General features: G+C 39.3%; 1 protein-coding gene across 1 annotated transcript; it reads right to left on the reverse strand.

Moving 5' to 3' along the window:
* EIF4E (eukaryotic translation initiation factor 4E) lies at positions 1-24,044 on the reverse strand. Its single transcript, XM_065634081.1, has 7 exons — positions 23,978-24,044; positions 14,869-14,975; positions 13,303-13,398; positions 11,212-11,275; positions 9,207-9,320; positions 6,562-6,701; positions 1-5,092 (listed from the first exon to the last, which is right to left on the reverse strand). Exons 1-7 carry the CDS (start codon positions 23,993-23,995, stop codon positions 4,978-4,980), a joined length of 654 nt encoding a protein of 217 aa, XP_065490153.1. The 5' UTR covers positions 23,996-24,044; the 3' UTR covers positions 1-4,977.
* Between the last annotated feature and the right edge of the window lie 91 nt (positions 24,045-24,135).

Consider the following 24,135-nt stretch of genomic DNA (forward strand, 5'->3'; position numbering starts at 1 on the left):
GAAGCTTTATTTTCATTCAAGCTACAGAAATCAAGTAGTACCTTCCAATTTCCCGTTATACTTGCTGCGCATTTGTACGGCTCAGGGTGAGGTGCACTAGGATAACTACCCTGCACGTACAGAGGAAGATAAGGCTCAAAAACTAGCTTTACTTCAAAGAAAGCCAAGCCTCACCTATGAGACTGGCTCCAATTCCTCAATAACATCAATAGGCACAACAAAGAGAAAAAAAAATCTAAACTACCTATTGGAAGCAAAAATCCAACAATTCATTACAGAAAGTCATCCAAAGAAACCTTTTTAGAAATAACAAGTTTTCTAGTTTGAAAAAAATAGAAAAAATAGATGAGTCATTTTTGCTTTTATATATGATATATTCACACACATACTTTCAAGTATCATTTTTCACTATTATCATACTTACATGGCTAGAGATTAAAAAAAGTGAAAATCCCATAAGCAGATTATTAGGAGTCACACACAGCCTTTATCTGGGTTCAGCTACACCTGGAATTCTCCCCGGTATCATCATGACCAAAAAAGCAGTGACTAGACTCAGTGTCATTTTTCCCTTTATTAAACATGTTTTAATAAGGCCTGAAAAGTATCAGGATTTTTAAAAGTGGAGATAGGAAACGCACAGGCAGTCATAAACCCCACAAATTCACAGCTAAGCTTGTCACAGGCTCGGGGGGGGGGAATTACAAAAAAAAAAAAAAGAGTTACATTTGGTTAGCAGGCAAACTTGATACCAACAGACTGAATTCAGCTAGGATGTTTTTATATTTAAGGCATCACACAAAATAACAAGTTAATGCTGGGAAGCATAACAATCATCATGTGCTCAGCCGCAATTCACAATGAGCTCTGGACATCAGAACCTGCTTTATTTCCAAATAGCAAGGCTGGAAGGGCATCCATAGGCCTTTTGGGCAAGTGCCAGGCAACCACCAGGCAAGAGCAGGTGGTTTTTATCCCAGGGGAAGGAATTTAAGTGCTTATTAAAGGCTTTGCTGCAGTGCCAGAGCTGGAGACCTGAAGACAGATTCTGACAGAATACAAAATGAGTTCAAGGCAGAAAGTCTGTTCAAGCAGCTACAGTGACTAGTGTCCTGCAAAGAGATCAAAACTGAAAAAGATTTAACAGCTTCTGGAACTTTGAAATAATGGAGAGGTCCAGCAGGTGCGTTCAGCAGCCAGGACCAGGACCAGTTCCTTCCTGCTGCTCTCCTAGTCTAGTGTGGATAGACAGGTGGGAAACACCTCCGAGTGAAACAGGTAGAAACTGTTTCCTTGCCCAATATGAAAAGGCACAAATTGTGCATAAAAACATCGTGACAAAGACCTACCTAAAACCTACTCACACAAAAATTGCAGAAACCAATCGACAGTTCTTAGGAGGGCAAAGTCATCTAAAAGTTAAGTGCTAGGCAGTCTGAAAGCTCTATGGGTTCAGCTATTAAGCTCAACAATTTGGTTTAGTACTTCAGTGCAGGATGTTCTTAAGTTCTAGTTTTAAAACCAACAGGCCCGGACTCAAGAGTAAAGCTTCTTGGAAACAAGGGAGGTCACATATATCAAACGGAAGATCCATGTTGCTTTACCAGGCAGAAATGCAATTCTTTTTTCATTTAGTAAGGGTCCCATGGAGTCCAGAATATTTTTTTTTCTAAGCATTTCTGTAGGAAAAAAATTCATTAGGTGGAAGTTTGGAGCTCAGTCCAAGCTTTGCTAAAAGCTACTAATCCAAGTTCACAGAATTTGGGTAACATTAAGTTTCCTGAGCTAAAGACATCCTGAAACACAAGACAGTGACAGTGCAGCAGGACAAACAAAGTGACAATGGAAAGCATTGCCCAGCCCCAGGCATGCAGCACCCCCAGAAGTCGATAATTTAGAAATTTTCCTCATCTTTTACCCCTTCTTCCCAGGCTATATTTTGGTTCTTACACCTCCCTGAACACAGCAGGTTTTTGCTTTCTTTCTGTGCTCTGCTGCTTTTGTAGCATATAAACCCACTTCTGAAGAGATGCTTCAGGCATTTATTGTTTAGTCTTCTCAGGCTGACTAAAACCACACATTGACAATAGCTACCCATTCAGCTGGAAGATTAATGACACTGAATATTTTGCACCAAAACTAGATACTAAAATTTAAATGTTGACTCCTTTTTCCTTTTATGAGCCTGTGACTGTTTTTATTAATACGCAGAATGGAGAGCTCGCATCCTTCTCCTATAGTATAATCATACAAACTACACCAGTATAATTAGAACATTAGTAAGCACAAAGTAATTTACAAGTTGAAGAAAACTAGGTTCATGGTCACTTGCTTCTTCTAGCAATGAATTAAAGGCATAGATAATATATGATAAAGCAAGTTATGTAATTTCATTTTTCACTCAAGTATTCTAGAAACACAGCAGCTGTTACTGGAGCAGTGAAGAGCCTAAATCAACCTACTGGAAGTTTTCACATTACAGTGCAAGTCAGTTGGCTGCTTAAATAGGCTCAGAAACCTGAGACCATAAAAAAAAACCTCCTTATCAATCACCTTTCTACATGAACATGCTGCTACCCTGAACAATAGTCAGTCCTGTAGTGAAATTAAACCAAACCCATGCTATATTCTCACAACAGCACTCAGTTTAATCCCAACACTTTCCAGAAGGGCAGCACCACCTGTTTCTGATCTACACTCAGCCTTGCCCCAGCACTCCCAAATTACACACACAGAGACAACCCAATGTCACCCCTCAGGTAACCAACTCATCTTCACCTTCCCATGCGCACAAGCATCATGTGTTCATTCAGAAATATCAAAGCCTTTACAAACACTACTCAGCTTGAGGCTGATGATACAGAACAGAAATAGTTTATTTAGTTCTAAAAGCGTACTTTAATTGCCAAGATGATTACCTGAAGCTGTAAGGTAGAAAACAGGCAGGGACTGCTATATTCTACTATGAACAGTCCTATTAAACCAAACTTGCTTTGCACACCTGCAGAATCGGGGCAACCAGTTCCGGCAGCATCCGCAGAAGCCAGCACACGAACAGCCCAACAGCTCCACATCAACATCTGTTCTAGTTAACGACCAACACTGACAGCACAGACCATTAGACAGCCATGCCTACTGTGTTTCTATTAAACAGACATAAGAATGATCCAGAATTTAATGTAATACCTTTGTAGTATAGTCTGACGTGCTATTTACAACGCACATTTCTTATAAATGTGCAAGTAAGTGTTCAAGTCTATCTTAGCTCATAGAAACACTTCAGTGCCTTAACCGGGCAGATTTAAAAGCCTGATTCGACTGAAGCTTCACTGCTACAGTGACTAAACTTGCTTTAAGGAGTTAGCACGAAGATCAAAACCCCAATAAACATCTGCCTTTAACTGAAGGCTATACAGCCCTAACAAGATCTTAAAGAACATCACATGCTGAAAACCAAGAACTTAGCAGTAAGTCTCTCACATTGTGCTCAAAACAAGCAGCTAACTCGGTGGCCTTCAAAATTTTTCCCATCATGCAAGTCACACAACCTTAGAGCTCCCACAGCAACTTTCATTTCACTGTAAGACCTACATAACAGCAGACTAACTAGACCCTCAGATACTTTTATTTTGTAGCCATGTCTCTAGAGTGCTTTACTTGTCCCTCATATAGGAATTATATACTTAGAGTCACTCACTCCAGCACTTCTAGTGTAGTTCCTATCTGAAACTAGACAGATTTCTACATACCTTCAAATTTCTTGGCTGGCATAAACCAAACTCAAAAGATAAACAACGCAAACCATGATCAATTAGTCCAACCACTAAGAAAAAAAACAGTAGCCACATCAATATAATGTCACTTTGATTTAGGGTGCTATCTAATAGATTTATTAGAAGTTTCAACAGACTGTATCTCCAGACTTTATCTTTCTTGGAAGACACTACAATAGGAGCCACAGCAGAGACTGCCTTGTCAAAAGAAGTACAAATACTTGCTGTATAGATGGAGAAATAAAAGGACAAATCTAGTTGTCTAAAAGACAATTCACTGTACACATTTTATTTACAGTTTTGTACACTGCCTTAATATGAATGGGACCGCTTTTCTACTTGAGCCATTTTAACCAAAGCAAAATAACCTAAGTAATACAAAGTGTTAAAATACAGCATAAGATACAAAAACATACTATTTCTAGTAAGGAATGTAAATTATGGTGTTACATTAAAAAAATCCACAATTATGTTTAGGAAATCACACAAACAGATCACTGATTTGACTGAAATGCATAAATTTGTAGCAAAGCTTGGATGTTACAAAAAACCAAAAAATTACCAAAGAATGCACAAAATTAATGTTTATTCCACCTTTGTCATATTCCCAGATCCTTCACCAAATGTTACATGAGCAAAAACAACTGAAATCAAAATATCACTAATGTTATCAAATAGGGAAAACAAATAAATTAATCTAGCAGCCATCAGCATAGGTTACAGCAAAGATGATGCTGTATAAAAAAAATTGCTAGAAAACTGTATGCACCATACTCTTTTCCAAACCAGCAAAATGTTACTGCATACAATGCAAATGTAAAACAGAATAATTTCCTGCAGGTATAGAAATGCAACTTCTTTTCTGAATACTGTGGATAAACAAATGTGGGGTTTGGTTTTTTTTTGTAATAGTAATGTTTCTACCAAGCTATTACAGAGTGGGCTAGGAAAACATTTATGGATTCAGGGGGTGAAGTGTACTAAAAATTCTGATCGGTAATGGTTACTTCAGCCAAAATAGAAAAAATTGAACACAGAAGTACAAGACAAAGGCAAATGAGACTTCTCACAAATCTTAGCAACACTTAGATGGAAATCAAATTTAAACGTAGTCCACTCTGCTTCTGAAGAGGCTTTGGTTCAGCTCCCAAATCTCGATTGCTTGACGCAGTCTCCTATGAAAGAATACTCAGAAGGTGTCTTCTTAAACAACAAACCTATTTTTAGTGGTGGAGCCGCTCTTGGTAGCTGTGTCTGCATGGGACTGATAACCAATCACTATCTTTGGAGGAAGTCCTAATCTTTCTTTGTATACTCTCCTGGAGAAAAGAAACAGAACAACAGTTTAAGCAAAGCCCCTAGGAATGAATTAGTAACAGGACACCTGCTTTTAAGATCTGCGGACATCTTCATGAAAAACAGCTGTGTATGAGTGAGATGCAAGCCATTAATGGCACTAGGCTGGAAGCTCTGACTAAACCAGTGAACAAGCCTGTTCAACTGAAGACTTAACAAAACTACATAAAAGTTGTTTGTTGGGTTTGGTTTTTTTTAACTTACCCTAATCATAATGGAGCAGTTTACAGGACCACAGCTTACCTGAATTTTAACTGTTAAATAAAAGCTTAATATATTGTCTTTGGAGTTATGGAAACATGATAGCAGGTAGTAAACAACTTACCTTAGCCATTGTGTCAGTCAGTTTGCAAAATCTTAACTTGTTTACAATTAGTTCTGTAATGGAGTTATCTTAGCTCCTTAGTTAATGTTAAAACCATTTTAAAAATGCACTCTGATGCCTGCTAGGTTTGATGGAAAGTTATTCTCTACTAGCAGAAGATGCATACCACAGTTCTGTTTGTCTATCATTAAACATCTTTCAAGTCTGGACAGGATAGTACAGTAAAATTGTTAGTATAAGGCAGACCCCACCAGATTCACAAAGGCCCAGATGAGGAATGTGTCAAGAGTGCCACCCAATGAGTCAAAAGTGGTAGCAAGCTACTATGTCTGACAGTTAAAATTTGGCCTAAAACAGATGTGCTAAGATGGGAAGATAATCTATGCAAACCAATGAAAATACTGAAGCAGCCTACAATGACCAAACTGAACAGCATGCAATTTTGAAGCATCAATACTACAGCATAAGGAATCCACTCGCTTTAGCAATACTTGCCACATTAGCAGAGCACAACGTGCATTTTCCGTAGTACAGATGAGTGATAATCCAAGATGACTAATGTTGCTTACTGGAATGAAGACTATAACATGCTATTACACATGTCAAATACTCCATGAAACTCAGCATTACTTTGTTTGATTTGCACTTAGAGAAGAATGTAGGAAAACATCTGTAGAGTTTCACAACACATCACTGTAGACTTTTTTTCAAATATAAGGACATCCTTGGGAGCTTCAGATTTACACTGCCTTTCTTCTCACCTTTTCCTTCTCACCTTCACAAACTGGCATGCTGCAACAGAACCTACACTATCTACAGGTACTGATTACAAGGCCTCATTGTGAAATGAAAAACTTCTGTCAAGATCTGTGTTCAATTCTTCATTATTTCTAAACTACAAAGGTAGTGCAGTAGTACAAAGAGGTTACTAGCATAAGCTCAGACAAAAAACTACACAGGAACACAAATAATTTGGCACTGAGTTACTTGAACTTGGGATAGAGGTCTGCACAGGCTACATTTCCCTGAAGTGCATTCTCATCTCAAGTTAGCTGGCTTTAAATGCATTATTACACTTCATATATTCAAGACAATTCTATTACTTACCCTATATGCGTAACAGCATCCCTGTTTTCACATTCAGTTGTCCATATTGCTATTTTATCACCCTTAGTTCTAACATTAACAACAGCACCACATACATCATCACTGTAGTCATCAAACGACTCCCCAATAAGGCACAGCAGCTACAAAACAAAGATCAACCATTAAAAGTGCAGTTAAAGTCCGAATCCTGCTCCACAGGCAAACACACAGTGTACACAAAGGACTTGGAAGAATACTACATTTTACTGCTTATAGTCACTTGCTGTACAGCAATCATTTTCTGTTTATTGCAGTGTCTTCTTGAAGTTCCAAATGTTACAAGTGAATGCAAAGTCAGTTGGAGCAAGGTATCTTCCTCCCGTGTTGAGTTTTCCATCTCTCCTCCTGACCCAGCAGCTGCAAGTTCTGACACAGCTGATTATTCACATACTGTCATCTCCCACCCCATCCTCCCAATCCAAAACCAGGTAAGAATTAAAGGAATTTATTCTTCTTTCTAAAGCATGTTTAACACGGGTAGACAAATCTGAAATTTTAAGTTTTTACATTCATTTTCTAGGAAGAATCTGTGAAGAACTATGTCGGCAACATGTCAGCTATGGAAGGTGCAACTTTGGTTCTGAAGTACGTCAGAGGTAAATCAGTCTGCAACTTGGATGAAATGTGCTATCTGGAGTAGCATTACTACCTACCAGCACACTCCAGAAGTTTCAGAGCTCCCACAGACTCTAAAGTGGGAATCAGTCATTCCAAACAGTGTGAAACGCAAGTGCAACAATCCAAACGCACAAGTAACACAAGATTCTCTCCCACCAATTTCTAATGGAGAAGCTTGGAATTGGCAAAGGCGGCATGGCTCAGAAACAGCAGCCTCAGTTCGGTCACATCCCTGTACCATTTGCTAACTGGGAAAGTGATATGTAAAAGCTTCCCCTTGCAACTTGTAAAACAAGCCATTTTCAGATATTCAAAATTGAGAATTTCTAGTGGGGAAGACAGATTCAGACAGTCTATGCTGAATTAAAAATCCTTGTGTACACTGAAGTATTAGTCTCTAAATGGATCCTGGTTTACTCCACTTGCACAGTACATTAAATACACTGCCATTATATTAATTTTCCATAATCACTTATAATATTTGAAAATTCAACACTTGCAGCTTTTTGAACAAAGTAGGTCTTCCAGTACCCATCCAATTGCAGGATATACATATTCATTGAGTAATGAGAGCCATAAATGTTGAAATTTAAACCACGCACATTCAAAATATTGATCAACCACCTCAGTGTATATACAAGCAAGATGACTACATGTTCAATAAACACTACAGTCCAGTACATTCTTCATGAACACTGCACAACAGGGGGACGAAAAAATCTTCTCAACTGAAGTTTAATTTGCACTTAAGAATGGTAAAGACCATTTGATTATATTAAAATCTATTCCAAAGGGGAGTGACAAAGGAAGAGGTTTTGAATTTTATTTTTATTGGAGAAAGTCGGTTCCAAATAATTACTGGAATTAGAAGTGACATGGTTGTTTTAGAGCACATGTCCCAGTCACCTGGGTATTTGGGCTCTGTGCCATCGCTTTCTGCTAAACAAAAAAGCAGAAGCCTCTGGTCTTTAGTCTACATGGACTATCTACATGTTTCCAACCCCCATGCAGTGGTTATTAAGAGTCAGAAGGACTCATATAGGCATTTAGGGGGAGAGGCCAAACACACACAGCAAGACATTTACTCATGTGCAGTCATATCGCCTAGCAGTAAAACGCACCTCATCCTTTCTTCAAGTCACTGCTACAGTGACCGGAAAGATTCTAATAGCTCTGGTATTTTGGACACGGACACTTTGACCCCAAAGGCCATTTCTCCCTTTCAAAAGGGTGCAATCCTTCTCACCTCTCACACGAGCAGGAAGAAGGATCAGAGATTTGATAAGATCAGTTTGCATTGTACTGCCTGCACTCCACGTCCCTAAAACCTAGATCACATCAGACTTTTTCAGGCTGTTCTGAGCCAGTTCCTAGACAGTTCAGTTGCATCCTTTTCTACAAGACACTTGCTGCAACCCACAATCTCTATTTACCATTAAAAAAAAAAAATCTATTCCCAAAAAGGTAACAGCAATGGAAAAAGTATTTTATAATGCACAGGAAGACTGTGCTATTACTTGCCTATCCTAGTGTTAAGTGCAGAAATAAAAACAAATCTGAAACTCCCTGTTTCAGCAAGACCAAAACCTGAAAACTGTTCACTTGTATTTGTATTTGTAAATATTTGTAAAAGAAATCATTACATTTAAGCAGCTACATTTGGGAGTTGCATTCAAGACAAAGTATTATTTTCCCAGTAGCTCAACTGCTATTCTGTACATTCCACATGAAAAGGTTAACCTGTGCTGTAGAATTACTTCTACTGCTGCCCATTATAAGAAAGTATTCAACAGAATACAACTACATGGAGCATCACTATAAAAAGACCAAACATCATGTTTCAAATATAGCCTCTCAAAAACTTACAGGACACCGTGCTGCCAGGAAGTTGGAAGTCTAGTGTGGCACACAGAAAGAACAAACCAGTGAAAATATTAAATACAAATGCAAGATTCTTCATTTGCAATTTGTAAGGCCATAGTGCTTACTGTCTCTAGCCAGAAGCGATCAAGGTCACTTCGTCTCTGCTGTTTGTTTAGTGTAATTAGCCATCGTCCTCCTCGCTTGTTTTTTTCATCTTCCCACATGGGCTCAATCCCATCCTGCAAAAAACAGTCAGAAGTTAAATCAGACTTGATCTGTATTTTCCCTAAAGAATAACCAAAAGGCCAGCGACAACTGAAATAGCAACTTAACAAAACAGTGTATAGTTTAAGATGCACACCTGTCCAGAAATACTGTCTCACACCAATACTGAAATTCTAAACCAGCTTAAAAAAGTGCACTCTCTCTAATGAACTTTATTTATTTCTACAGAAGAATCACAGCCCTGGCAAAAGTCTTGGCTACACAACATCATATAAAAAACTGTAGGAACAGGCGAAATCAAACATCCACTTTGCTCCATAGGAAACCAGATAAAATTAGCAGCTACATTCTAGCGTCCTTATTTTAAGTCTTGGACTCAGTGCAACATCGGCCAAGTACTTTTCTTATGCATAAAGATTACTTCACTGAAATAGACACCCTTGGCAGTCTGGCTCAATGACTTCCTGCACACACAAGGTGAGAATAAGAGGCTTTTAATTGCCAGGCCCACAAAATCCAACAAGCCATTTAGAAGCAAGTTGCATTTTGATTCATGCTTTACCAGTTGCCCTCCACTGGATTAAATGACTCTGGACACACTGATCCAAAGCCACCAGCTGCCACTCCCATAACCACCAGCTCCACTGCACTTCAGTGAAGTCAATCAAAATAGCACGTAACTGTCTAGACAGAGAAATTTGGTTAAGAAATGTCTACTAAGACAGCCACACTACAAAACTTTGGCTGAAAACTAAGTGTTCAACGTGCAGGATGGAGTGGTGTCAGCTCACTTTAAATTTAACACCCTCACTGGCAGCTGCAGAGCTCAAACTACTTCATCACCTTTAAGAGGAACTCTTAGGAGGTCACGATTGAAGGGCAACAGCAAGAGATTGCTCAGAAGCCTGCAACAGTCGCCAGTTCTGTACCTGCTCCATGCATTTGAAAAATTAAATTATTGGTGATTGATGATATGCAAACACAGAATAGATACACAAATTTGGGATTCATGCAAAAACACAAGCACGATCCACAGGTATCCTAACCTCTGTAAGGCTTACAGCTTCTCAAAGTTTATTAGGAAGGTTTCTCGGTCACCTAAAATATTGTTACCTTCCCAACCCCAAGCATAACCACCTAAAGCTGTCGAGGTTTACAAACTCCGTACACAGCCTACTGAGGGGTCCCAGCCAGTAGCCAGGTTTTATAAGCAAAGGAGGAACCAGGCAGCAGTACTTAAGGGATTATTTAGGTATTTGAATCCAGAAATGAAGCTGTATGTTAGAAGCACTTCATAGAAGTTAGGATTTAATTTAGAGCTCCAGCTGAGGCAGGATTCATGTGCACTTTCATCAGCATTTCTTACTCAATAGTCTGAACGCTTCCTCAGTGTGTTTGAAGTGTCAGTGTTGGGCACAATTTTCTATTTCATATGTAAGTAACACAGCACATAACCGGTGGTGTAAAAATTAGTCATAGAAGCACTACGCATTGGCCAGCAGTGCTCATAAATAATAACAGAACATCGCAGCCTCCCACAGAACAAGACATTTTAGTAATTTCATGTCACAACAAGTGACAGAGCTGAAAAATCTTTCATATTGTAAAAATCATTGAGACTTTATTTGCACAAGCATGTCAAACAGAATGAAGACAAATATAGCAACGGATTAAAATGTATTGGCTCTGAAGTATGTTAGAGCAGGTATTTGCACTTTCAGAAATAGTGACAGCTTGATTTTCAGAGGGCATGTGTTTGGGACTTCCTAAAAAAAATTAACACCTTTAGGACATTCCCAACCACGTTCCTAAATATCTGAAGTGAAATATTTGGACAGTGTCTTGCTTAGTCAGGAAACCATCCATCAAAATCCGTAACTGAAGAAAAAAGATTAGCACGCATACCTTAAAGAGCGAGTAGTCACAACCAGGCATTAAATTACTAGAGAGCTGGATATGGTTGTATAAACTATTGGAGGAAAAAAAAGCAGGATTAAAAACTAAACATTATTCTCTTAAGAATTTCGTACCTTAAAATAAGACATATGACAGAATAAAACACAAAAATTAATAAGCATTTAAGTTATTTCAGAAGCAACCCTATTTCCTAAGTATTTTTCAGCAGTATAAAATCATTAGCTTTAAGATGTTCTTGGCTTAAAGAAGCAGAACGGAAACTGGTTCATGAACACCTGCTGGATTCCCATACAACAGTATTTTCTAGAAATACCAATGCTGCTTTTAAACCTAGTTCTAACAAAGCTGTTAGAAACATAATTCACTGAACTTTCATGGCAAAAAGGTCTGTGTGCATGTGTATTCTGTACATATACATACCTGGAATAAGGGTAATTGTTTATATTTCTAAGGCTACTCTCTCTGCGGAGAGTGGTTTCAGGAGAAATATTCAATGTTGTTATTTAACACAATACTCTAGGGATGAAGGCTGTAGGCCTGATATTAAAATTGAAATACAGGCTCAAAAGGAAAGAGCAGATCACTGAAACAACAAAATATAAAATATATATTCCAAATTAAACATAAAACCCTGCAATCCACAGGAAAAAGTACATACTGTCTCCTCTAACAAGACAGATGCCTTTTTTCCTGCACTGTTAAGGTCAGACTTCAGAAAAAGGTCTGCACATACCACAACAAACTGTAGGCCCAGACTAACTAACATTCAAGCATGGTCCAGCACTGAAAAGGAAATTAATTACTGTGATGTTCTAACAATTAAAAAATCAGGTATAGGAATTACAAAGCCACTTATCGATTGACCAACTTCCTTCCTTCAAGTTTACCTTAACATTTTCTCCCCAGAACTTCACACCTATTTCCCACTCTGACCACAATGGAGGCACAACTTCTCAATTGCTTGTGACCGATTCTGTACTTTGACTGCTGATGTCTACATTCAGCACTTCTTTTGATTAGACTATATTGGTTATAGGAACTCAAAAAAAACTTAACCAACTTTATAGTGAGTTTCGAACCATTTAGCCTCATATCACATACCCCAAGGCTGCAAACTACTGTTCACTCAACCAGTCATCCCATAGTAGGAACGGGAAGATGGTTACAAGCACAGAATCCTATTGCCTTCCCTGACAACTGCACTGATAAGCACTTAAATTTTCAGTATCTTTATTTCTTCCCTGTTGGTGCTAACGGGTCACTCACTGATAGGTCTTACTATTCCAAAGACACATCCTCTCCCTTACTGGTCATATCCAGAAGAACCCTACCAATCGATGGAGCACAAAACACTAGGAAAGATCAAATATATAATGCATTTTTTGACCACTCGTTTCATGCCACTTGCATTTTCTTCACATTTCATCATTATGGCAAGCAAAATCTTCCAAGCCAGCCACCTGAATCTGACTGAAGCCAGTGTTTGGAAAGCACAGGCCTACTTTCAAAGGCTTTGTTCTTGCTGTCTGAGCCCAACTGCTTTTGCAGAGCTTCAATTTAGAATGAAGGCATTTTCTTCTCTTACCTCTAACGAACTTATTTAAAGGATGCCACTAATCGGCACCAATCTCCCAAGTACTATGCTCCAGAATAAGGTACCCCTGAACATCTGAAGGTGAGCCAGCTGTCTGAGTGTTTAGTCAACTAGCAAAATTTGGGGCCAAGGAAGGAACAAACAGTTGGCTACAAGAATTTACAGATGTGTTACTATGAAATAGCTACTGGACAAACAAATTTCTACATGTATGTCACGTACATATGACTAAGAGCAGTGTTGCAGTAATAACAGCAAGACTATGTGCATTAAAGTATGAGAAACTTCTTCAATCACGTTCTCTCTGAATTCTACCATTGTGAAGAATGAGGTAGACCTCACCACCTTCAATTTCGCAAACATTTCACATTACACTCAAAAAAGCTGCAGTTAATGGAGTGTTGCTTCATGGTTTTTTTTTTTTACTTTGGCATAAACATTGCAAACATACACCAGGATTACTACGCAGAAAAATTGTTACTTACGCCCAAAAATCTTCAACAGTATCAAACTTTGAGATAAGACGAAGATTTGCTTGCCAGGTTTTGCTCTTGTCATTTTTAAAAAACCAGAGTGCCCATCTAAAGGAAAACAAAATAAAATAATAGCATCTAGAAATGTAAGTATATTTTAAATAATTTATTTGTATTGTTACAACAAAACTGACTGCAAACCTTAAGATACTATCAGCACAGAAGTCAGTTTTCATCAATAAGCTACATAAGCAATTCAATTCTCAAATCCAACTCTTTGCAGATCAACAACATTTGTGTTCCTTTGACAAGAATCATGGCAGACTTGATCAATCCATTTAGGTAAATATTTTAAATAGTTTTGGAACATTTCTAAGACTCTAGAGCTGTAAGCCTTGTTTGTTTCTCCTTGCTGCCACAGCTAAATTGCAATGCCCCACTGCAAATACCTGATTATGGTCTACAACACCACCAACTACTCCAACTAAGAGCACAGCTCCCTTTCCAGTCATTTCCTTGTCCAGGTTACAAAAGCTAATTATACAACTCCAAAGCTAAACACGACATGAAAGTTTCTCAAGTACTCACATACTAGGAGCGCATAAATTTTAAAAGAGAAGCTGCATGAAGCTTACTAATGGCAACAATCTTTCTTAAAAACAAAACAAAGGCAAAAACAAAAACACAACAGACAAAACCCCCAACCAAACAAAAAACCACTACAGCAACTTGAACTGTTTCAGGTTTTTAAATCCACATATATAAAGAGAAGACTAAATGAAAAAAATCCCACCCATTTTTCTTCATTATCTCCACTGGGTACAAATCTCACCACAGTAAAAATTGAACCTTTCACACAAACACGCTCTTTCTGGACCCAAAAAGGATCATTTAAAATGCTAGAACAGGAGACCTGATGAGGCACTTAACAAAACAGCCTTATTTTTCATTCTGATAGTTTCAGTTGTTTTGAAATTACTCAGGTTAGCACAAGAGTATATTTATCTTCTCACACTGGAGTACTTTAAGTCACCAGGTGTTAATGTATTGTTCTGAGACCTTTCCGCACATTTCAAACTTTGTTTTAAAAGTTTCCTCTTTTCCAGTAATGCCACTTGTAAAGGCGCGTCAGCACCCATTTAATCGAAGTGTTTAGAGGGAAAAAAAGGAGGGATGAAAACTGAGAGAAAGACATGGGACAATGGGATGCACAAAGCCCAGCACTAAAGCACACGCAGTGGTTTTCCACACTTGCTCATAACTTCCAAAAGAATAAGGTATCACCTGGTAAAAGGTTTAACTTTGGGGCAGCACCTACCTACCAACGTTAAATACTGAGCGCATTGTGAAAATTTGCAAAGATTTTCAGCTTCTGCAAAAGCACTATGTGAAAAGGCTCTAAATTACAACAGGAACAGATTATTTTTCCTCCGCAATCTCACTGCAAAAAAATCTTAAAAAAAAAAAGAGAGAACTCTCAAAATGCTGCTGGAAAACAAAAGGTAAACAAGAGCTGTAAAAAACACAGGCATTCTTCTACCTTTGGCAAACTTACAATAATGCTTCTGTACTATTTACCTGTTTTGTAGTGGATGCTTAACGTACTGCTCAGGGCTGGCAACCTCCTGACTGGGTGCTGACTCGGTTTTCTCCTCTTCTGAAGGCTGAGTGTTGGGAGTGGTTTCCTGTTTGAAGAAAGGAGTTGTTAATACATTCCTTCTCTATTTTTTGTGAAGTAATTCAGTTCTTTGAAGTAACTTTAAGAAGGTTGAAGCTAAGAGTTCCTCTAATTCATCTTGGATTAGGGGCCCAAATAACATCACGGAAGCACAATCTGCATCCCTTCATTCTTAAATAGGACCCACAATAAATACTAACTGTAGGAATTCACATTCTGCTGTTCAGCAATTCGCTTCTTGTGCCATTTGTTTCCAGAATGGTTTACTTAACATAACTTGTCTTACTTTGAAAGAGTTCCGAGTTATTTCAGAAATACACAATATGGTATGTTACCTAGAATATGCACATCTAAAAATAAATTTCCAGAATAATAATTTCAGAAGGAAAATTATTTTTAAAATCACTTTGAGAGAGCATCATTGGGAAGAGACATACAGGCCTTGTTTATTTAGAAAAATCTGTTATTACAAGTCAGAGACATGCTTACAATTCTCAGGTCTGAAATCAGCTATGACAAACAACTCGAAACCAAATCAGTACCTAAGTCTTTGTGTTTGAAACATCACTACTAACAAAGCTTCAGCCACCAAACAGCAGAATTTAAACACTTACCCGTTCTCAAGTTTCAAACTGACATAAATGTCATTACACATTTACCACAGATTAGACTGATTCCAAGTATTTTTTTTTGAAATCTCTAGAGACAGTGCTAGAGATGTCCAATATACTCTAACACAAAGAAGTGAAATAATATATTCCCTTTGCATGCAAATCCCATTGAGCTTGTCATTCAGTTCAAGAAGCCACTGTGTCAGGTTTGAAATTCCAATGCCATTGCTTCAAAGCAGGGAACACGAAGCTTGATTGTGAGGCCAAGTGTCCCCACCAGTTACCACCATCTCTTTCTGATGTGCAATTTCTGCTAGAATATTACAGGCAAGGACTGAGGATGAGAGCTCATTCCCTACAGCTAACACAAAAATGCCTGGACAGCTGACCCTGTGCATGAAAAAGCACTTCAGTAATATTAAACAAATACTAACTACAGCATACTCTAGACATTCCTAAACATAGCAATACAGAAGTAGTACTTAAAATTAATATAAACTTTGTGGTTGTAATAGCAAAAAGTAACACAGGATTAAGTAATGGTAAGTTACCTAATTAATGGAACAGTTTACTCCAGATATCTGTGCTACTCAGTTTATCATCACCAAAACTGCTGAAAAGTGGAATGGATTTGAAGTGATAGCAAACTAACACTGTTTAACCTTCACAATCCCAGCTGGCAAACTTGTCTGGTAACACCTAAAGATCTGTCTTAATACAGATTTTCTTTATCAATATATTTAGCATTATTAAGCATATTATGTTTTACTTCGGAGAAATTATACCTTCACGCTTGAAAATAATCAAGTATGCTTTAGTTAATAGCTTACCTAGAAAAAAACACATCAGTTTAAAAGCCAACTTACATCCCATTTCAGAATGCTTTCACGTGCTCCCAGTTCACAGTGAAAAGACTGAAATGCAAAGGCCTAAGGGTGGCAGCGAAGAAGACAGTGCTTTGATTTACACAGCACAAGGGGCCAGCGGCACAATTTCCTGCCTCTTAATAAAACTAAACGCTTTCTGAAGATTCCTGAATGGGCAACACTGACAATACCACAGTGTTGAACAATCTGTCGAATCTCCTTCACTGTAATACTATAAAAAGCTAAACAGATCTTTGAAACACTTAGTGCTTCAAATTCTATCCAGAATAAAATTTCTAGTGTTAGCCCCACTCATTGGCAAGTGGATGGGATCAAATATACATCTTTTCCTTTAATCACACCCAAAAACCCCACAAAACAAATTAAGATCAATGCACAAAGGCTGTAAAATACACCAAAGCAGCATTTCAATATTTCCTCCAAGTTACCATTTGTATTATCCTGCAAAAAGCCAAGCACAGACAACTACAATTTGAGTGTTGCCCCTTCAAGGGCTTCTAACCAGAGGAGTTACACATACTACATGTGCAAATACAATGAGCGCACAAGGAAAATCTTGTTGAATGTTTGGAATAAAGCACTATGTTTTGCGATAAAGCTTGGTTTCGTACACAATACTCTGCAGTCGTGACATATAATATTTACAAAAGATTTACAAATGCTATTATACTAAAGATTTTTACGTCGAATAGACTCTCTATTGACAAATGCAGAGTATTTTCCAAAAATCATTTCAGTTGAGAATCTCATTCATGTTTGCTCAGCAAATAGCTTCCAATATACAAAGAGATAATCCTAAAGTCTCCCTGGTCTGTCTTTCAGAAGTACCATAAATACATCAAGCAGGAGAATCAACACAAAACTACTAAGCACATGCAGGGTTATGCCACTTCATATCTTCTAATACAAGACAACATCATAAAGGATTCAGGTAGCACCTCTAGACAATTAAAAAAATGCAATGAGCATCAATATCTGCCCAGTACACAGATCACCCTTCACTTAACTAACATCCAAGTCCATTTCTGGATAAATAGAAGCCATCTGACTCAGCACAAATGTTTTAGTTAAGTCATCACAAGTCCCTTAAGATATTTTGAAAGCTACCTGGCATTAATGAAATCAGACTTGACTATTATTTCAAGCTCCTGTCCAAAAAGTACAGGTCAACTCACTTCCAAGGCCTGGCTGTGCCCCTGACCCAAGATTACACCACCCCACTGAAAAACTAACCCAGCCACAAGAGGGGTTTTATTTCCAGCACCAGGCTGCCCATCAAGGACAGGTACAGCTGCACACACCAGAATGAACCTGCAAAAAGGTGTAAAGTTGGAAGGAGAGCTTTCTACCACAAAACAGTTTTCTGGCTGCTCTAAGCCAGAAGCAGCTTGTTTTCACTACTTTTTAATTCCCACTGCCATCAAGGAAAACAGAAGGAGGATCATTTTCATTTTTGGCTGGTTAATCATATCAGCTCCCATTCCCTTTCATCACCTTTATCTCACTATTCTGACCACAAAGCTAAAGTATTTGTATAGCAAAGCATTTTCATTTATTAGTCAAATACAAAGCATGTAAGTTCACTAAATGGCATTCAAAGTCCATTCTCTGTATCCAGCCTCTTTCCAGCCACTGAAATTCTACTCCAAACCACAAGCATGCAGGCTTGAAGATTCTATAAATACAACATGAATTAAAGTGATATTATACACATTCCACCAATTCACACCTTGAAATTGCTACACTATTAACTTGAAGTCAGACTGTCTCCATGAGCAGTTTCTGCACTACTGAATTTCAAATCCTTCATAGTACTGTTGCTCGTAACGAATGCATTCTTTAACCTAAAATTGACTTTGCATCTACTATTAAACGAATGCTGCTTTTAAAATAGTTGTAATAAAATAGGGTAGTATTACCAGATCGACTGGAAAGCTTCATACGGCCAATCCTACTCCTCGTACACAAGATAGCACATAATTAAAAGTGACATTTATTCATTAGCCACTTTTTTTTGATGTAGGAATCAGCATGCAGAAGTCCATGAAACATTTGCCTGCTCAGCATTTAATGACTGTGCATATCTGCACGTTACTTGGATTCTGACACTTGCAGATTTAATTGGCGTTATTATTCTTTCCCCAGAGCACGTAATGACCAACATTAGGTGTGCGTGTCACTGGGACAGGAAGCAAACAGCACTTACAGTAAAAACTGCTTCTTCAGGTTTGTCTATTGCAGAGAACAACAAGCTCAACCAGGTTTCACCGAGTGTTTTCAGGTGCTGCCCAGACCATATTCATGTCATCTAATTGTCTACAGAAGCTGTTCGGGAAGCCCAGTTGAGAGAGCACGACATTTGCATCCCACAAGGACGTAACCGAGCGCTACTATGCATTCTTGGTGAAAGTTAGGAGAATCAATTAGTGGAAAAGGCTTCCAAAATTTTCTTGCATTAAACTAAGTTACATTTGAGAGTTTCCACCTTCCTGTTTAGCGTTTCCAACAGAATGAGAAAACCTAGTTATGAGGTGTCTAGGGAAAAAGCACATCAACCACCTGCTGGTCCTCACACTTCTTGCAGATTACTACTACTACACTACAGTTAGGATAACAACTCACAAGTCACAAAATCAGGAGTGATTTATGTCAAAATAGTCTGGATAAAAACACGATTTACACCCACCCACAAGCAAGTATTATGTGCTGTAAGAAAAAACAAATTATGATCTGATATGCAATTCTGAGGAATGAATACGCAGAGGTAAAAATCACAGGTAGTATGTGTAATACCAACTGGTACCAGCAGTCACTTGTTACCAATTAAACAGTGTTAAACAGCTTTCCAGACACCAGGACAGAAAAATTTTCTAGGCATGACATAAAGCCTAATACAGAACAACTATCCTAACTACATATATTATTACTTAGACCACCACAGCTTTTCAGAAAGGCATTCACTATTAGAACACAACTATGGAACATTATTTTAACTGAGTGACAACCCACCAAATTAGAACAGAAATGCAACACATGCACGGGACAGGCGCAAAAGGCTGAAGGAGGAGTCCCACGTTTCCTCCAGGGTCAGGTTTATCTACAGCCCTTTTGACTACTGAAAAAAATGGGTTACATATGCTTGAAAGTACCCATCAGATTTTCAACATTTAACTTGCAAACTTGTGACTAGAACTAGCAAACAAGTTAAAGGTATATCAAAAATACGTCACTATCTTTGTGTTTTTTCTAGCAGCCTAAGCAGGCTGCCCTCGTGCTACCACTTCTCACTCCCATCCGCTGCTGCCTTTGCTACTGGAACACGACATCGACACACAGATGAGATGACCCCACATGTAATGTTCTGCTAGTTCTAAGGCATTCAGGCAAGAAAGCAAAAACTTCCCCAGACTGCCGAGAAGCGTTCAAAGGATTTAAGGGACAAGAGCCATCTGTAACACCTCAAATCTCCCCACGCACTTCTACACAATAGACACAAAACCACCCCAAATGACTGCGAGTATATTGAGCCACTCAGTGTAGAGTTTTACATCAGCTGAAAAGTTAAGACACATTCTTCAGAAAAGACTTGAAAACAAAATTGTGTAATGTACAGACGCTCAAGAGGTCAGTCTTCAATCAAAAAATAAAGTCCTGGACATACCATTGGTATGCTCAATTATTGTAAAGCAAGTAATGTACACAAACTACTTTGATAAATAGCACTGCACATGCTAAAAACTGACCACTGTTTAACAGATTATTCATAAATGAAACAACTGTTCTGCACACTTAGAAAAAAAACCTTTTCAACAGTTAAAATATTTCTGCCTTACATCCACTATATAAGAATCAAGGACAACTGCCACTTTCAGGCAGTGAACAGAACATCTGTACTACTCAGGACACATCTGTACATCACACATGCAACACCTTCATAACATGAAGGTTTTAGAAATGAACAGGTTTTAGGACTTTAAGAAGTGACTTACTGCTTTACATTCTGGGCTAAAAATAGTACCAAACTTAAGTTTAACCTTGACTTTAGAGTATTTCGAAAGTGAAAATTATTTGAGGGGAAAAAAAAAAAACCAACACATTAATTCACTTCTAAAATCTGCATCTCTCTACCAACACCCTTCATTTGATTCTTTCCCTCTACCCCCTGAAAATTCACACAGATCTTCACGAAGCTGCCCAAATGGTCACATTTTCTCATCAAAATTTACCATGTACCTCCACACCTGCAGGTGCTATCAATAAATGAAACACAACTCAGTCTCACATGCTATTTTATGCATTACCTTGAAACAAGGTTGACATTTGATAGGCTGTGTGAAATGTAATTTTTTCAAACTGCTTTCAGAAAAACGTTTATCCTCCAAAAATTCACAAGTTGTCCAACAACTTCCTCCTCTTCGAGGTAGCTTTGTATTCAGTCAGAAAGGTTATTTACAATTAGAACAACAGTTTGATAGACACTCTCGATCACTAACCAGCATACAAGATGCATTTATCATGCATCATTTCAGAAAAATGCAATGAGCAAGCAACTATGTTCACAACATTACAGCTGAGTAGTACACTGATTTGGACCATAGCAAGTCCATGACTATGTTATAGCAGAAATACCAAGTAATAAGAGTTAGTCTAAAGTTGAACGTGGCCTGCACTTAATTTACATGCTACCCCTCTGCCAATAATACAAAAGAAATACCTTTCACCCTGCCTTGAATTTCTGGAGTCATTTTAAACTTTCCAGAATTTCAATGCCCTATACCATTCTGTTCACAACCCCTTAGTGCTAATAACTGTCTCATTTAAAGAAAGTTTTGAGTCCTGCCTATTGATGATCAGCTGTTTAAACAAGCATTTTCAAATTATACATAAACGAAGTTTCACCGATGTCCCTTAAAATGCAGAGTTAAATTCACAAGAATTGCATTTGCACAAGTGTAAAGATAACTCTCATCAAGCAAAAAAAGAACCATGATGCCCATTTCCAATTTGAACTGTGAGGGATCAGATGCTCACGTGTAAGTTACTTCCACATGATCTATACACACCTAGAAATTACAGGCTTCATGTGGTTACATTTAAAAGTCACCTTTGGTAAACTACTGTTTACTAAAGCATTACTACTGGTTTTGTTGTTGACTTTGTGGACTTTCGCACAGTATTATCTGATGACATTTAGTCCTCAAAGGCTACAATATGAGCACACTCTAATAGGATGCACTTCTGCATATTCTCGCAAATTAATCTAGAATAGTCTTTAAAAAGAAACAATCTAGATAGCACAAGAAAAACAGATTTAGCCTGTCAGGGTTGCAGAGGTTTAAGTTTTCCCTGCAGTGGAGAATTAAGCCACTGTGCAACAGGTCTGTATTTACTTAGAATAACATTGCTTTTCTTAGCAACTTTCACAGGACTCTCTACTCTAAACTCAACTTCCAATATTCCTAAACACTTTCAAACAGTTTTTCCAGTCTCTTAACAAGACTTAAAATCTATGTTACATTTAAGAGCATGGAAATACTAAAACATCACTGATTTTAGTAGGAGCTGAGATTAAAAAAAAAGACATAGTAGTATTTTCCATCTCCTGAGACATTTTCACACCAGGGACGTGTCACAGATGACATCTCTAGAAACATAGCTCCAGATTTTGAAGGTCAGTGACAGAAACGCTTTCCTACTATGAAGAGGCAATCCAATCCCTAACCACACATACAATTAAATTGTTCAATTAAAAAGCACGTAGTATTTCCGCAACATTAAGCATCTATGACCTCAGTCACTACGTAAGTCTAACTTTAAGCTTCAGCAGAAGTGTGAGCCACCTAAAAGGACGATAAACAAATTTCATTATTTAAATCCATTTTAAAATAATCAAGCATAGCTGGTATTTGTTTCCTGAAACCAAATGTACATCGACTATGGCAGAACATTCAACAGCAGCACTACTTAAAGCTGTTGTGAGCATTGTTCTATCTTCCTCTCTTATGGGCTCAGCACAACCACATGTCACCGCATGGTGAACTGGATCTGGGAAACTGCACAGCAAAATAAGTTTTTTATTTTTGCCTAAATTAGGCCCCAGATCTAGCTCAACAGGCAACGTCACACTTATGCAAGAACGATGGAGAGAATGGTGCAGAGACAGGCCTACAGCAGCATCACAGCCAATGAAGCCACAAAACCATGTCTTTAGAGTCATTCCAATCTCCAACAGCCATCAGTATTACAAATTATTTACCACAGCCCCTGCTAAGGTCATCACAAAACACTGGAAGCTCTCATCTTCAGGTATGTGGACTACAGCTCACAATGATCAGCTTTGGGACGAGAAAACAAGTGTTTAACACTGTGGCTGGAGAACATGGGAAGGTGCTGCTGGTGGTCCATGTCACTGCTTCAACAAGGGACATTCTTCCTGTTCAGAACTGCTAGTCAAGCAATTTATAAATGCTGACCAATTTCAATCTCTTCCTTGTAAGTAAAGGTGGAGCTGGTTTTGGTGGGTTTTTTTGAAAAAATCGTAAGAGAAAGATCAATGTCTCTTATGCAAATGGTTAGAATTGATCTTTATTTAAAAACAATGAGGTGAATTTCAACCTTCAATGCTTTTTGTCTAAATGTTCCAAAGCTTCTCTAAAGTACACGCTAGCTATTTATTCATAGTTGGTAAATAGCAGCAAGAAACTAGGCTTCCTTAAGTTTCTGTTTTTCTTGAAACCCTAACACAGAGTCGTCTGCTGCCCATGACACACGAGCATGCAGGGATTAGAACAACAACTACACTTGGACCACCTCCAGCTGCTTCAGTTCTTTATGGACGTACAGGCTAGGACAGTGTTTATAAAATAGAGCATAAACATAGCTTAATACCTGGAAAAAGAAAAAAATATTTAATTACCGTGAAAACTATAAAAAAGGCTTGGATAAAAATATAGTTCGAATCCAGAAAGATGACATAACCGGAAAAAGCCAATTTGGTTCGCAACACGCCTCAAGCCTCACCAGCCCCGCTGTTTTCTCGTTTCAGCCGCCCCTGCTCTGCCCCCGACCCGGACCTCCCCCGCCCGCCCGCCGAGGAGGCGCCGAACCCCCCGGGCGGAAAGCAACATGGCCACCCGCCCCGCGCCACACGCGCCCGCCGGCCGGGCCCGCCGACCCCGGCGTCCCCTCCCGCCGCAGCACAATGGGCGCCGCCGGCCCCAGGCCCCGCGCCCGCCCGCCGGGCCGCGCCCCCGCCGCGCTCCCCCGCAGCCGCGCGGCGCTGCCGGCGCCTCAGGCCGCCGCCTCCCCCTCAGCGCGGGCTGGCGCCTCCCGCTCCCCTCCCCCGCCCCGGCCCCTGCGTGCGTGCGCTCCCCGCCGGCCTCGCCCCGCCGCCCCCGCCGCTCCGCCGGGCGCCCGCCGGCCCCTCGCCCGGGAGAGCTGCGGCTCGAGGAGGAGACGGCGGCGGCGGGAGGGTGAGGGCGGCGGGCGGGAGAAGGGAATGAAACACTCACCGGTTCCACCGTCGCCATCTTAGATCGATGCGCTCGCAGAAGCGCCGCGGGGAGGGGAAGGGGCGGGTAAAGGACGCAGGCTCGGACCCGGTTGGCCGCCCGGCGGTCACGTGAGCCCGGCGGCCGTTAGGGAGCGGGGGAGGGGAAGGCGCCGGCGG

Source organism: Caloenas nicobarica, chromosome 4 (assembly GCF_036013445.1).
Source record: "Caloenas nicobarica isolate bCalNic1 chromosome 4, bCalNic1.hap1, whole genome shotgun sequence".
NCBI classification, from domain to species: domain Eukaryota; kingdom Metazoa; phylum Chordata; class Aves; order Columbiformes; family Columbidae; genus Caloenas; species Caloenas nicobarica.

Excerpts from the sequence above, each read along its gene's own strand:
- EIF4E (XM_065634081.1), bottom strand. Across the intron at positions 9,321-11,211 it reads GTGACTACTCGCTCTTTAAG|GATGGGATTGAGCCCATGTG; the intron begins GTATGCGTGCTA and ends TGTTTTTTGCAG. Across the intron at positions 5,093-6,561 it reads GATGCTGTTACGCATATAGG|GAGAGTATACAAAGAAAGAT; the intron begins GTAAGTAATAGA and ends TCTTTTCTCCAG.